Source organism: Pelecanus crispus, chromosome 1, assembly GCF_030463565.1.
Source record: "Pelecanus crispus isolate bPelCri1 chromosome 1, bPelCri1.pri, whole genome shotgun sequence".
Classification (NCBI taxonomy): Eukaryota; Metazoa; Chordata; class Aves; order Pelecaniformes; family Pelecanidae; genus Pelecanus; species Pelecanus crispus.
The window spans coordinates 8,127,185-8,142,879 of record NC_134643.1 but is presented as its reverse complement, the minus strand read 5'-3'; the positions used below and the strand labels follow the sequence as shown (position 1 = coordinate 8,142,879).

General features: G+C 50.8%; 1 protein-coding gene across 1 annotated transcript in view; it reads left to right on the top strand.

Moving 5' to 3' along the window:
• FRMD4A (FERM domain containing 4A) overlaps positions 1-12,454 on the top strand; it is a 209,071-nt gene extending 196,617 nt beyond the window's left edge. Inside the window, exons 17-23 of the mRNA XM_075715136.1 lie at positions 2,681-2,909; positions 3,932-3,988; positions 4,482-4,719; positions 5,144-5,308; positions 7,126-7,985; positions 10,516-10,612; positions 12,385-12,454. Coding sequence (XP_075571251.1) covers positions 2,681-2,909; positions 3,932-3,988; positions 4,482-4,719; positions 5,144-5,308; positions 7,126-7,985; positions 10,516-10,612; positions 12,385-12,454 — 1,716 coding nt within the window. The remainder of the gene's footprint in view (positions 1-2,680; positions 2,910-3,931; positions 3,989-4,481; positions 4,720-5,143; positions 5,309-7,125; positions 7,986-10,515; positions 10,613-12,384) is intronic.
• The last annotated feature ends 3,241 nt before the right edge of the window (positions 12,455-15,695 follow it).

Genomic DNA, 15,695 nt, shown 5'->3' with positions numbered 1-15,695 from the left:
CTATAATTCCTGACTGTGAAGGAATTTGCCAGAAGGCTGTGAACCAGGTTCCAGGCCTTAAAACTCCATGGTGTCAAATTCACTTTTAATAAGTTTGGCACTGATAGAGCTTATAAACTCTTCAAAGCAAAAAGGGATCTGTTAAAAAGATGCAGGGTGGGTTCAGTCCTCAGTAAAGCGAGGGGCAAGATAACTGTAGATTTAAGGCAATGCTGACTCACCACTGACAGCAAAGGGATTTTTTTTAAGCCAGAAGCCCAGAATAAAAACTTCAGAGAACGACTTCAGTCTGATTAATTCCCACAGCACCAGCTCTTGCAGCATACGCCGCTGCTAAACGAAGAGAAAGGATTTGAATTTGCGTAATGGGGATCTCCATGAACATATGACTGTCAGTACTTGCAATCTGAACTCCCACCATTCACTAGAAGTAAAAAAGCTCGTCATTTTTTCCCTAATTTGCAATGTAGTGTGTTCCTCTTTCTAGCAGACTAACACCAAAAACTCCATCGAGGTGGGGAAGATAGCCAGATAGCAGATTAGCAAGTACCTCACAGCTTGGGGTCCTGGTGCAGACCAGGAAGCTCTGTATCAGCTTCTGCATTGGCATAAATTGGCCTAAATCCCTTGACTTTGGAGGATAACTAAAAATCAGTAGGTAGCTTCCAGGGTACCCCTGGTTGCATTTAAAAACTGAGCTGAGACCTGCAAGGGCTAATGTTGGAGCCACTAGTCCTTTTTGGCATACACAAAGCTCGCTGTTACACACTGCTCGCTCTGAAATCACCCTCCTGGCTTGTAACTTGAGGAGACAATTTTCTGGTGCAATCAGTTGCAGCAGCCCGTAATTACTTCAGCACATACTCTCCCTGGATTTTGACGGCCATACACCAGGGAGGAATTAGCCCATCTTTGGCTTTTTTACCCCAGAGAGTTTGGTGGGTGCCAAGCAAACCTGTCAAGAAGGTTAAAGCTGTAGCTTTGCATCAATACATAGCACTGATATCAAATGGTGCTCAAATATGGAATCATAGAATCGTTTAGGTTGGAAAAGACCTTTAAGATTATCGAGTCCAACCATTAACCTAACACTACCAAGTCCACCACTAAACCAATTAAGGGTAATGTAATAATTAATTTCATGTTTCCTGGCTTGGTGGCTGGTTTATTTTTTAATGAAAGTAAAACTAGAATAGAATCATTAAGGTTGGAAAAGACCTCTAAGATCATCAGTCCAACTGTCAACCCAACACCACCATGCCCACTAAACTGTGTCCCAAAGTGCCACGTCTACCCATTTTTTGAACACTTCCAGGGATGGTGACTCCACCTCCTCTCTGGACAGCCTGTTCCAATGCTTGACCACCCTTTCAGTAAAGAAATTTCTCCTAATATCCCATCTAAACCTCCCCTGACACAACTTGAGCCCATTTCCTCTCATCCTGTTGCTAGTTACTTGGGAGAAGAGACCAACACCCACCTCACTACAACCTCCTTTCCGGTAGTTGTAGAGAGCAATAAGGTCTCCCCTCAGACTCCTCTTCTCCAGACTAAACAACCCCAGTTCCCTCAGCCGCTCCTCATAAGACCTGTGCTCCAGACCCTTCACCAGCTCCGTTGCCCTTCTCTGGACATGCTCCAGCACCTCAATGTCCTTCTTGTATTGAGGGGCCCAAAACTGGACACAGTATTCCAGGTGCAGCCTCACCAGTGCCGAGTACAGAGACACGATCACTTCCCTGCTCCTGCTGGCCACACTATTCCTGATACAAGCCAGGATGCTGTTGGCCTTCTTGGCCACCTGGGCACACTGCTGGCTCATGTTCAGCTGGCTGTCTACCAACACCCCCAGGTCCTTTTCGGCCAGGCAGCTTTCCAGCCACTCTTCCCCAAGCCTGTAGTGTTGTATGGAGTTGTTGTGACCCAAGTGCAGGACCCAGCACTTGGCCTTGTTAAACCTCATACAGTTGGCCTCGGCCCATCGATCCAGCCTGTCCAGGTCCCTCTGCAGGGCCATCCTACCCTCCAGCAGATCGACACTCCCACCCGACTTGGTGTCATCTGCAAACTTACTGAGGGTGCACTCAATCCCCTCATCCAGATCACTGATAAAGATAATGAACAAGACTGGCCCCAAAACTGAGCCCTGGTGAACACTGCTTGTGACCACTCACCGACTGGATTTAACTCCATTCACCACAACTCTCTGGGCTTGGCCATCCAGCCAGTTTTTTTACCCAGTGAACAGTACACGTGCCTAAGCCATGAGCTGTCAGCTCCTCTAGGAGAATGCTGGAGACAGTAAACAGAGAGAAGGAGTGGGCAGGAGGCAGCTGTTACCCATAAGATGGGTGTAAAAGGATGAATGTGTCAGCAGTAGAGCACTGTTGAACTAGTCCATATTGAACTGCATGGAAAGCCAAACAGCACAGCAGGGTTAGGGCTGGAGCACACATGTCCTCCTTGTATGGGTCATCCCTTCCACCAGCTGTGCTCCCAGGCAGATGAAGGTGAGACAGGTATGCTCACAGAGGCCTGAGATGGGGGGAGCATCGTAATTGTGGATGCTTTGCTGATGGAGAGCCTTGGTTGGAGGCCACTGGCCAGGTTCAGGGGGAGCTTCCCCATAGCTGGGCTGGGAGAGTTTGGTGGTAGCCAGAATCCACTTGCCTTTCCCCAGGAGGCAGAGCTGGAGCGCCTGGAGAGGGAGTTTGCCATCCAGTCCCAGATCACGGAGGCTGCCCGGCGCCTGGCGAGCGACCCAAACGTCAGCAAAAAGCTGAAGAAACAGAGAAAGACCTCCTACCTGAATGCCCTGAAGAAACTGCAGGAGATTGAAAATGCTATCAATGAGCATCGCATCAAATCTGGAAAGAAGCCAACCCAGAGAGCCTCCCTGATCATAGAGGGTAAGTGGGGCTCAGCACCCACGGCATTGCTGAAGGGTCTGCGGAGGGAAGGGAGCAAAATTCTTGCCTTGAACTCGTGGCTTGAGGCACAGATTTTCCCTCCCTCCTCTTCCCTCTCCTGACTCCACGGGTGCTGGCAGTTGGGTTGTCCTCTCCCGTACCGGTGTGCTGTCAGATGGGTGCCTGGGCTGCGTGCCGTGCATTAGGGATGTGCTGGTTCACAGCACAAGAAGCAGTGCTGCACTGTAGATTATAAGTGTGTCAGGAAAGCAGACTGTGACTCCTTTGTTCACTTATAAAATCGCTCTGTTAACGTCTCCTCCAGAGTGGTGCTGTACAAATGTAATTAATGTTAGCAGATTGGGGTGAGCTCTCTAGCTGAAAGGCATCTGTAAAATCAAAGTGGTAGCGGTGTCATTGCTGTGTTCAAATGCTTTTTTTCTTTTTCTTCTTTTTACAATGTAATTCTCAGGACACTTTATGGTTTACTGGGTTGTTGATTGGTTTTTCATGAAATCCATTAAATTTCTGCTGTGGTTCTTTCTCCCTGGCTGATTTTGCCCTTTCCCTTTGACTTGCAAAGCTTTTCTCCGTGCCTTTGTAGCAGGAACTGAGATTAGAGCTGCTGTATTTGTGACCTGGGTACCAAGTTGCACCGCAGTCAGGGATAACAGACAGCCGTCAGGACACGGGATGGGGGAGGCAGCTCAGACGTGCGCACACCAAGGAGATCTCAGCTCTCCATTGTGCCTCAGTCTTAATCCCCATTAATTGAAAAGAGTTAGCAGCTCCTTGAAAGGCAGCCTGCTAGCGAGAGATCTGGCCTGCAGCTCTGCCCTCCAAGACTGAGAGTGGGCTGAGTCAGTTGTTACAGGAATCTTGCCTCTCGGCTATGTGAGGAGGAAGACGTGGGTGACCACTTAAGGCTAAGACTCAGTGGACAAAGATCACGGTGCAGTTCAGCACTCAGTCACTGCGATTCTTGGGACCATCTGACCATCTTTGTATTTTCTTCCCCTCAGAAGGAAACATTGCCAGTGAAGACAGCTCCCTCTCGGATGCCCTTGTTCTCGAGGATGGTATGTTGGCTGCCATATGTTCTAGAGGGCAGGAAGGAAACAGGGAAGGATGTGTGAACTCATGATTGACCCTCAAAATGGAGCAACTGTTCTGTGTAATAATCCACCCAAAATTCCCAGTACCAAAAATGCTCCAGACTGAGAGTGGTTTCCCCTGACTCTAACTTGTAGTCAGAGATCAGGCCTGGAGCAGTGAGTATTGCCGTGGTTACTGCTCTGAATTATTTCAAAAGAAAGTCCCAGAATGCCCTCTTATTTTCTGTTAAGGTTTCAATTGTTTTAATGCATCACACACTCTTGCTGGCCATTCCCTTCCAAAACGGGAATGTCAGCTGGTGCACTTCTGAAAGTCAGGTCTTCAGGTTGCTCCTGAACGCAACCAGAGGAAGTGGGGTAAGGAGCAGGCCCTGGAGGTGTGATGGTGTCCCCCGGGGTTGCGCTGCCATCGGAGGTATCACACAGCCATCACCTCTCTCCCTTCTTCTCTTCACAGAGGATTCTCAGGTCACCAGCACAATATCCCCGCTCCAGTCCCCACACAAAGGACTCCCTCCCCGGCCACCCTTGCACAACAGGCCACCTCCTCCGCAGTCGCTGGAAGGCCTCCGCCAAATGCATTACCACCGCAATGACTATGACAAGTCCCCCATCAAACCCAAGATGTGGAGCGAGTCATCCTTGGATGAACCCTATGAGAAGGTCAAGAAACGCTCCTCACACAGTCATTCCAGGTGAGCCAGCTATCTTGAAGCTCCGTCACAGAGATACCCTCTGCTTTTAGGAGGGACAGGTGTGAGCCCTGTCAAAATTTACAAAGCTGTCCCTTACCAAAAGGAGACTTTTAGGTGTTTTGGCCAATAGGCATGTCATAAAAATAGGCTGCAGCCACATGACTGCTGCTTGGTATCTCTGTTATTTTAAAACACATTTAGAAAGGAAGGATGGTGGATCATATGAGGGCTTTGACAGGGCTTGGTCTTGACCTCTGGCTACTGCAGAAGCACAAGCTCCGAGACCCAGCTCAGAGCAGCAGCTGACCCAACTCCCACTCACCCCCATGAGATCACAGGCACATGCCTAAGATCTGGAAAGAAGTGTGGGAGCCCCTTTCCCAAATTCCTGCCCAGGAACTGAAGCGGGGTGTTTGCTCTGCAGCAGCCACAAGCGGTTCCCCAGCACCGGGAGCTGTGCTGAGGCAGGAGGGAGCAGCTCACTGCAGAATAGCCCCATCCGGAGCCTTCCCCACTGGAACTCCCAGTCCAGCATGCCGTCGACACCAGATCTACGGGTACGCAGTCCGCACTACGTCCACTCCACGCGGTAAGTCTTCCCGGCTACGGTCTCACCTTGCTTACCCTGAAATAAGTATTCTTTGCCTTATCCTTCCCCCAAGATATTAATTAATTCCCAGTTCAGGAAAGGACACAAACCAGTCCTATTCACATCAGAGGCTCAAGCACTGTTGCCAGTAGGGAATCTCTCCTGAACTGAGGTCCTGAAATCACTTCAGATAAATGTGATACTGCCCCTCATCTCCCGCTCAAAAGTAATCAAGCGTTTCTTCCACTGGGACCTTTCATCTCAGGGACTGTTTATAGGCGCTGCTAATCCCATACCACTTCTAAAAGGGATGTGGGGCTACTGCTAAATTCTGCAGTAAATTCCTGCATGGATCCAGCTGCTGATGTTGTTTCCTGTCTGATACAAAATGTTGGGTAGTCTTAATTCTCCCTCATAGATAAAAAGTTTGCATGTGTGTGATCCTGTGTGGAGAGAGAGCCTGTATAAAGCAATCCACCCGAGGATCCAGGTGGCAGTGGAATAAGCCCAGGGTTGACAGAGGAAAGAGCTGAAGTGTGTAAGGGAGGTGATTTTATGTGGCCCAATTTGACTCGAATTTTCAGCAGGATTTCTAGAAACTGTTCAGCTTCATTGCTGGTTTGCTCTTGTGGCAAACTCCATGGACATTGTGGGAAGCAGGGCTGAGCCAAAGCTGTGTGCCGTTAGGTGTCCTGCCCTAAGGGGTAGTGCTAACACCATTTAGCCTGGCATAAATCAAGAGTCATGCCAACACATCAGACTCGGGCAGAGACGACACAAAGGCATTAAGGCCCTGGGTTAAGTTTTTTGCAAGTTTTTGGCTGAGAGTACCTTTCAGGAATGCAGTGTTTGTTAACACTGGTGCCAAGCTGAGTGAGAAACGAGCTTGGCACAGGGCTTGAGAAGTGGCCTTGACCGGGTAGGGGCTATTTGGGTGTTTGAAACAACCATTGCTCAGTCTGTGGTTCATTCATGAGCTGCATGCTCTGGCCTTGGCCATCTGTCACGTGGGTGTGTGACTCATCGCGGGGTGTTCCTGCTCCTTGAACGGATGGCTGAAGCTCTCCAAACAGCTGGGATGACTAGAGACCACCCAGACTTGGCCGTGAATTGAGCCTTGAAAACTTGTGATTCAGGGTGGTTGCCTGAAGGGCTGTGACCTGCTGACAGTCCTACACATGCTACCCACAGCTGGGCCCTGGTAAAACCTAGCTGCTTGACAGAGGTGATTTTTTCAAAGGCCAGTGGAGAAATCACTGCATTCTGGGCTGAGTATGGGCAGTCTGTCTGTCTGTCTCGCACCAGGGGGATTGTACCTGTGCAGGACATTCATGAGCCACTTGCAAGGGAATCCCACCACCTTTGAGGCTAAGGTCTCAGGATTTGCAGAGCTGGAGCGAGGTGAACCTGGTAGCACAGGGATGGTGCTGATTCGAACAGCTCTGCTACAGGGCCGCACCAGCAAAGCTGGGGCTTGAGGGCCCCAGGTTTTGCCCTTCAGACTGGGTCTTTCCCAGGGTGGCAAGCCACAGAGGAATCGGGCTGGGCAAGGTTTTATGTCCCACATGGTGCTGCAGACTGAATGCCACCACCAAGGAGACTGGAGAGGAACAGGTGTAGGACCTAATCACCCCAAACCCTGCAGCAGGGAAGCAGGTTGCTTTGCAGCCGGCAGCCCCATGTGGTGCTGGAGGGGTCCAGGTTTTCAGTGCCCTTATAGTCCTTTGCCTGTGAAGCTGGCCTGTGTGCAGAAGGGGATGGGGAGTGCTTCGTCCTGTTGTCTTACCAGCCTGGATTTTTTTTCCTGGTACCTGCAGGTCAGTAGACATCAGCCCAACCAGACTGCACAGTTTAGCTCAGCACTTTAGACACCGGAGCTCCAGTTTGGAGTCGCAAGGCAAGCTCCTTGGCTCAGAAAATGAGACAGGGAGCCCCGATTTCTACACCCCAAGGACTCGTAGCAGTAACGGCTCTGACCCCATGGACGACTGCTCTTCCTGCACCAGCCATTCCAGCTCTGAGCACTACTACCCCGCTCAGATGAACCCCAACTACTCCACCCTGGCAGAGGACTCCCCGTCAAAAGCCAGAGAGCGGCAGAGGCAAAGGCACAAATCAGCGGGCAACCTGGTCTCTTCCAATTCAGGGAGTATGCCCAACCTGGCTGCGAGGAACGGGACAGGGCACCACCGCGTCTACCTGCACAGCCAGAGCCAACCCTCCTCCCAGTACAGGATCAAAGAGTATCCCCTGTACATCGAGGGCAGCTCCACACCCGTGGTGGTGCGGAGCCTGGAGAATGACCAGGAGGGACACTACAGCGTGAAAGCACAATTCAAAACCTCCAACTCCTACACAGCGGGGGGGATGTTTAAGGAGAACTGGCACGGGGATGAAGTGGACTCCGTCAGGCTCACCCCCTCCCGCTCCCAAATCATAAGGACTCCATCTCTGGGCAGGGAGGGCCACGAGAAAGGCTCGGGTAGGACTGCCGTGTCAGACGAGCTGCGGCTCTGGTACCAGCGGTCCACGGCCTCCCACAAGGAGCACAGCCGCCTCTCGCACACGAGCTCCACTTCCTCGGACAGCAGCTCCCAGTACAGCACATCTTCGCAAAGCACCTTTGTGGCACACAGCCGGGTCACGAGAATGCCTCAGATGTGTAAAGCAACATCAGGTGAGAGACGGTCCCGGGCAAAGGGGCGGGAGGGATGGGGGCTTCACGCAGCCCGGTTTCGTGCCAGACGTTACACCCTGGTTGGAGAGCAATGCCAGACCATAGCACATTATCTGGCCTTCACATGCTGCTCACTAAGCCTGTAGGCGTAACACTGGGGGGCAAGCCTTGTCTGAGACACTCATCGGGTGAGAATTTTTTTCCATGGAAATCATCACTTTGCAATGACGGACTCAAAAGACAGGGAGGGACCAAACCACCGTTGTTGCCAGGTCTTTCCTCAGAGTTGGGTTTTGGGTGATGGCACTAGGGGCCAAACATGGAGAAACCGCAGTGGGGGAATCGCTCTTAGTAATCACAGCGAGGGCGGTGATGAAGCAAGCGGGGGCTCAGCACAGACTAGGAGAATGCATGTCCTCAGTGAAACACCAAATGCATGAGAAAGGTTAAGTGGGGAGCATCCCAGCCCCTCCACCCCCCACGAAGATGTTTCAGCGATGACATCTTTGTGCACTGCTGAGACTTGGTTTTCCCATGCAGCTCCAGTAGCTGTGCTGATAATATCCTGAAATTCAGAGCGCTTAAGTTTGTGCAGTGTTACGCCTCTCTGTCATGTACAGAGCTTTGCACTCCTCTGTGCTGTTAATATTAAATGGTAAGAAAACAGTCAAATTCATTAAACTGAGAAGGCCACTATGTGTTATGAAACAGTCCAAGGTTAAATATTTACTGGCCATCAGTCACTGCTGGACAAGCCCGTTCAGATAGATCAAGGACTTGCTAAAAACCTGAATCCAGCCCCGCGTAGACAGGATTGCTGGTTAATCAAGAGTGTGCACCGTGCCCATCCCCACCCTTTCACATGCCTCAGGCTTGGCGTGGGGGACGCCATTGCTCTGGCCTCGCTTGCCGCAGGTCCTTGCGGCCTCCATGAGCAGACCGTGCATCGTCCACCCGTGCTGGCTGTTGGCCTTCTGACACCCCCGCATCGTGCCCAGTCCACGGTGACCACCACGCTGACAGCAGCGACGCTTTGTATTCACTGCAGACTCCAGCATGGAGTCAGAGAGGCGGTTTGACACCAGGCTCCTTGTGGGCCACCAACAGCTGCCCGAGAAGAGGCTGATTTATGTGTGATGCCCACACTCGCAGGAGGCCCAGGTGTGGACCAAGACACCATCGAGTAGCTGCTGGAACCGTCCTGTGTCTCCATATGAAAATCTGTCTTCCCCCCTTTGATTAAGCAGCATTTCTGTTCCACCCAGCAACACAAAATGCTGGAACACTGGAAAGCATTGCCTTGCTTAGCTTTGGAAACCGTACCTGTTCAGTTAGGTAATCCAGAAACGAAAATGGTGGGGCTGGGGGAGAGCACATAAAAACCGCTGGCAGTCCATCCGTTCTCCCACCCAGCTGGGTCTTTACGTCTAAATGTGGTATCTGGGCAGCACAGTGGCAAGTGTGCTCAGTAATCATAGCTTGTCGTGACCAGTTGGCGGCACAGATTGGTTTTGCGTTCAGAGTCAGCTCCCAGTTACAGCTGTGGGAGGATGCTGACCTCAGGGGCTGTCAGCTCCAAGGAGCAGATTAAAATTTGTTTTTCTCTTGAAGTGTCGTTTGGCAGCAGCTAAAGAATTTAACAGCACAGAAGGGGATGCCAGGTAGAAACATCCATCATTTTAGCTGATTAGCCCTAGCTGATAGGTCTATTGAACTTCACGTTGTCCTTCAAAGAGGATCATACTTCTAGGCATATATTAAATTCAGAAGGTCAACTCTTTATGGACTTGAGGAGGAGGAATGATCAGTCAGGTGGATTTCTTAGTTAGACTCTCACCAGGGAAACTCCCCCAAGAACCACTGCCAATGGTACATTTTTAGTTCAGCTTGCTTCTGTCTTCACTGAAGTTAAGATAATCCTTCCTCTGGTCCCATAGTAGTAAGGTCAGCAAAGCCGAACGTCAGTTTATTACAGATGCACGGTGAAAGGTAGTTGTAGCTTTTGAAATCTGCAGAGCTGTCTTCCTCCCTTGCACCTGAAGCAGTGTACTTGTCCAGACTCTCGCCAGTGCCAGCTCTGGCTCCTGGGGACACAGAGCATCTCCCACCACCCCTGGAAGCAGGAGGCGGAGCCTGATGGGCTGGGCTCCTCCATTTCAGGTCCCATGGAGATACGCAGCCAGGCCGTGCCAGTCCCCGCAGCAGCAAAACGGATTAGCTTTCATGATGGGAGAGGTGCGGTGCTTCCCAGGCAGGGCTCGAGAGAGTCCGGGTTGAAACAAAGCACTCCTGCAGAGCTGAGGACGGATCCAGCCCGCGACACGCAGCAGCGTCAGCACCAGGCTGGCTGCTCCCGTGCCGCGTTCGGGCACAGCCATCCAGGAACAGGATGAGGTCTGACTCCCAGGCTGTGTTTACTCACAGCAAGACATGTTTCTGCTGGTCTGACCAGCTGATGCTTCTGAACCACCCTGACCCTTGCGCCCTCACCTCACCGGTTGTTTTTCTCCACCCTTTGGTTGTTTTTCAGCTGCCTTACCTCACAGCCAGAGGAGTTCAACACCGTCGAGTGAACTAGCAGCCACGCCACCGGGCAGTCCCCACCACATTCTCGCATGGCAGACTGGGTGAGTGTCTGTAGGATCGGGTTAGAGAATTCACCTCGCTCAGTGCCGGTGAGAAGCACCTCCCTGCACACAAGCAAAGGGAGGGCGCAGATACAGGGAACATCTTCCAGATGCTCAATAGCCTATGCCATTTCCAGCCTCCCACCCATGCTCTCATAGTGGAGCTCTAGTTTAGGCTGAGCACAGCATGGCAGTGCCGTCTGCACCCAGCAGCACTGCTCCAAGCAGGGCCGGATCCACAGGGAAAGAAGCCTTGCAGGTTCTTCCTGCTTGGATGCTCTCCATCCTCCAATTTTCAGTATGTCAAAATAGCTGATTTTTTTTTTTTTAGCAACCATCATGCTGCTGTCCAGACCCAGGAGATCTTTGTTGTAAAGGCAAAGTTAGGTGCCTATCATATTTGTGTGTGCAGCAACCACGTTTTTCTGCTAGGTTCTCCCCAGCAATGTGTCTTAATGACTATTACGTGCATCTTTTTTCTAGCTACATCAGCCACCACTAACTTAACGTGCTTCGCCAAAGCGTGCGTGAGTCATTACGTGCAGGTAGCCATTACTCATGTAAATACAGTAATTGGGTTCTTTGGCACCATTTTGTGAGGCAGGGAGTTCCAGGAGTAACCAAAAAACCTTCTGCAAGCTCCCATGGGTATTCTCTAGCAACCTCCTGTAATTCTGTCCTGCCACATGAAATAAAGATCATTTCCAGGTCCTGTCTAACTCAGCACGTCCCAGATTTTTGCATCTAAATTGAGTTTGGTGAGATCAGCTAGAAAATTTCAGACTATGGTCCTCAAAATACCATAGGCCCTAGAGCAGGAAAACAGATATGATCCCGAGTTGTGAATTGGGACTGGTAATTTTGCAGACATTTCACTGTGCAGCCACTGGAAAATCTCATGCTCTTTAATTTCTTCTGGTCACCTATGACCAAGTTTGACCTCTGGTTTTACTCCAGCACTGCTCGTGACTGCACTTTAAAATGGAGATGAGGAGAACCATAACCACAACGCCTTTAGGCCTGCCTTGGATTTTAAATTCACACAGTTGACATCCAGCCTCACATGGTCTTTGCATTTGCTTCCAGCTTTAGAACAGGTCCCACTTCACAAAAAGTCAAGGGATCGCAAGATAGGCAAAATGGCAGCTATCTTCACTGTACACGGAAATTTCCACTATTAAGGGTTTGAGTCTAGACTCACATCTTAGTCTCAGTCTCCGACCCAATCCTAATTCCTCTAAATATCTCCATGATGATCAGAAGTAAAACTGGGGAGCAGCCAGCTGAGAAATCTGCTTGGAAAAATCCCGACTTTTCTCATTTTTCCATTCAAGAAAATACCTGCACGCTGTCTCTCCTAGCAAAAATGCATCAAGCCAAATTCTCAGCTGGTGAAAGTGAAGTTCTCTAGATTTATAGCTTAGGCCCTGCACCAACAACCAGTGCAAAAAGAATTGGAGACAAATCGGCACTTATTTCATGCCTGAGCATAACACCCAAGGCATATGTGTAAATACAGTAGGAGCAGATAGTTTGCCATTAGATGCACAACACAAACTCCCCCACTGCAGGAGCAGGCTGTGCCCTCCCAGCATGACTCAAAAGATGGACAGTTCTCCCCAACATGTTTTTGTCTCACTAACTTTTTCTAAAGATATTTCATCAACTTGTTTCCCCACTGGATTAATAAGCTCGTAACAATGTCTGTGTCACTTCTTTTCTTTAACATTTCCTCTCTCCTCTTTCCTCCTTTTGTGCTCTCCTTTGTTCAGAGAAGCAACAGACAACTCACCCACTATGGATGAGTCTCAGTCTCCAACCCACCAAAGTACTGATGAATAGAGGTATAGTAAGGGAACGTTTTGTTCTTTCATCCTTCTGCCTTACAGTCCGTGAACACAGTGCAAATAACCGGCATCCCGCTGTCCCAGAGGAGCAGCCCTTTTAATTGTGTGCCTGTTTGTTTGGCAACAAGGCTTCCTTCAGCTCTTGGAAGAACAACTTGAAAGCATCTCGAAGCCCTCTCTGTGCCTTTTCAGCAAGTTTTTAGCTGGGGCGCTTTCCCCTGTGAAAGAGGACTTGGGGCCAGCGCGCTCTGCATTCATGCAGAGGTTGAACGGGCACAGAGAGCAGGCGATAGCGACAAATTTGTGTGTGGGGACATTTCAAAGCAGCGTGGGCAAAGTGCCGAGGGGAGAGTCTGGGAGCAGCATGGCAGGGAGACGAGCTCGGGTAAACGGGGGCTTCGGGGGACGTGGTCTGAGCTCCCAGCAGTGCTCCAGCCCTGGCACCAAGCACCCCTTTCTCCTCCTTCCCTACCGCAGAGCAGAGCTGTGAAGCAGAGGCTGTTAGCAGCAGCAAGGTTTCATGGAATGAAGGAGCGACCCTGGCCCCAGTTCCTGTGGGAAGACGGAGAGGGAAGGGTGGAGAGAACAAAAAAACCCTCAGAGTATTTCTATTTTAATTAAACTGCTGTCGCTGTCTGACACTCTCATTTGAATCTACAACCATTCACAGCTGGCATCTGTCGAGTATTTCAAGCCCAGCTTTCTAGTGATAAACCATAAACCTCCGTACTCCAGCACAGAGCTGGGAAACAAAAGGCTCTTTAACATGCAGACCGTGATGCCCTTGATCAGGTTCCTCCCAGACACCGGTCCCAGGGAAACCAGGGCAGAGAAAGCAGGAACTGCGGGACTGCATCAGATGCGAGATCAGTCCTGCGAGGCAGGGAGGGAGCCAAGGAAGGAGCGAGAATCCTACAGTAAAAAGAAAGAAAATGCATCTCCCACTTTTGGCCTCAAAACAATCTCTGGTTTGGAAGTTGGTTAAAATCAAAGTGTGAGGGGGAGAGACATCACTTTTGAATATTACCGTGCAGATAGAGCAGTCGCTTTTCAAAATATCAACAAGATTTTGACCTCAGTGTTTTCCTCTGGCAAGGAGCTCCGCAGACTAAGCCAGGAGCTGACCCTGATCGGAGCTTTGGGATAAATATCAAAGACAATTCCCATAATCTGTCTCGTCTGCTCTGTGCAAGCAAACAAAAAGCCACGCAGCAAAAGAAGCAGTAGCTTGTCAAGAGAGGTGCCACAAGATGAGGACTAAACTAGCTATGACAAAACACGGTCCTTTCCACACTGGACCTGGCATCCTCTCACTAGTTGCTTCCTAGCTCATCCCTGGAAAGCCCCGTAACCCTGGGACTGCCAGGTGATGCGCGAGCCTCTGCACGGAGCAGAAGTGCTACAGGAAAGCACCAGCACCCTCCTCCCGTGTTCCCACTAGGTACCACAGTCTGTGGCCAGGAGGGCTGCTCTGCAGACTTGCTCCCTGGAGAGCATCCGACTAAAACTCTCTTTACCCCAGCTTACTGCTGGGCAGGAAAGCAAGACAGAGCCCTTCAGGCAAGGCAGAGCGCTGCTGCTGTACCCCCGGAGGGCAGAGGCCACGTACAGAGAAAGCGGAGGCAGGCGTGGTGCCGTGGGGGTGGGACAGACACAGCTGATGGGGTTGGCCACAAGCTCTGGCCCTCCAGCAGCCGCTCTGCTCTCCTGCAGCGCATCCCCTTCACGAAGCCCCTGCTGCTGGCCAGCAGCGGGCTGAAAACACAACAGCTCTGCCTGTTGCCATTCAGGCATCATCCAAACCCTGGAGAGACTGCGCTGCTGCGGGGGGACGGGACTGCCAGGCAAGAGCACATGGGGCAAAGGCAGGGCCCTGCATGCTGAGCCCACCCCGAACGTCAGCTCCGGGGGTACCTGCAGCGTGCGAGTGTGAATATCCTGCGTTCCTCCCCACCCATAATACGATGCTTTATGCCCATGGCTGAACTTCCCAGGAGCCCTCGTCGTCCTAATGAAGTTTCCTTTCTCCTGCAGGAGCTACAACGATAGCTGTTTCCTGGATTCTCCCCTCTATCCAGAATTAGCAGATGTCCAGTGGTATGGGCAGGAAAAAGCCAAGCCTGGGACTCTAGTGTGAACCCCTGACCTCAAGTTGATCACATCAATGCCATTCTGAGATCACCTCACTGCCTCTCATTTGCCTTACCCAGATGCACTGTCACCCAGCACCAGCTTCAACTCTAAGCACTTTTCTCACGATGCAATTCAAGATGACATTCACGGAACACTGGCCCTGAGACATCCACCACGACAGCGACGGACCGCAGCGCATCCCACTGCCGGGCCCGTGCATGTCCCTCCCACGGCCCGCGGGGCAGCGGGTGCAGATGAGCAGCCATCTTAATAGTCAGCAATTTAAAAATTGATTTTCCTTTGAAATGATGGAAGCCTTTCAAGGCTTACATCAAATCTTGTTCTGCGGCACGTAACAGTGGTGAGATTTCCATGACCTGCGATCTGAAGCCAACAGAGCATTAGTTCGGGGGGGGGGGGGGGGGGGGGGGGGGGGGGCAAAATGGGGCAGAGGCTGAGAAATGGATATCCTAGTTCTGAAAGTGCATCTGTTATCAAACAGTAAAATCCCATCACTTCAAAGATGCGTCAGAGTCTCGCAATCAGATCTGCACTGCCAAAGATCGCCACACCAACGTTGGCAGGATGAGTTTGCTCAGCGAGTTCTTGTGACAAGAACATCCCTCTCATTTAATTCAAAGGCAGACACGACCACCTCCTGTAAAACAGCATTTCCTTCTTCGCTTTGAGCCCACCTGCGTGCAAGTAAAGTAACCCCCTGTGCTGAAGCCGCACTGGAGGTCTGGGCTGGTATCACAGCATCACTGTCGACAAGCTACGGTTAAACTGGACAAACGAGGTTTACAAAGGCTTTACCTAAAGCAGAGGCAAGTGCTGCTACTGACGGCATCTCTGTGGCTGGCACAGGTTGCACACCAATACAGAGAGAGGTTGGGGGTGTGCTAGTTTGGTTTTTTGTAGTAATCTGATGAAGATAAAAATTGCCAAAAAAACCTCCCTACAAAGAGATACAGCCAATAAATTCTAATCTATTTCTGCACAAAGCGTTAAGGTGAAATCAAAGGGAAAGCGCATCGCAATCCAGTTGACACGGTAAGGTAAAGCTGCATTAACATATCTGCTCCACTCATCTTCCCTTCGTT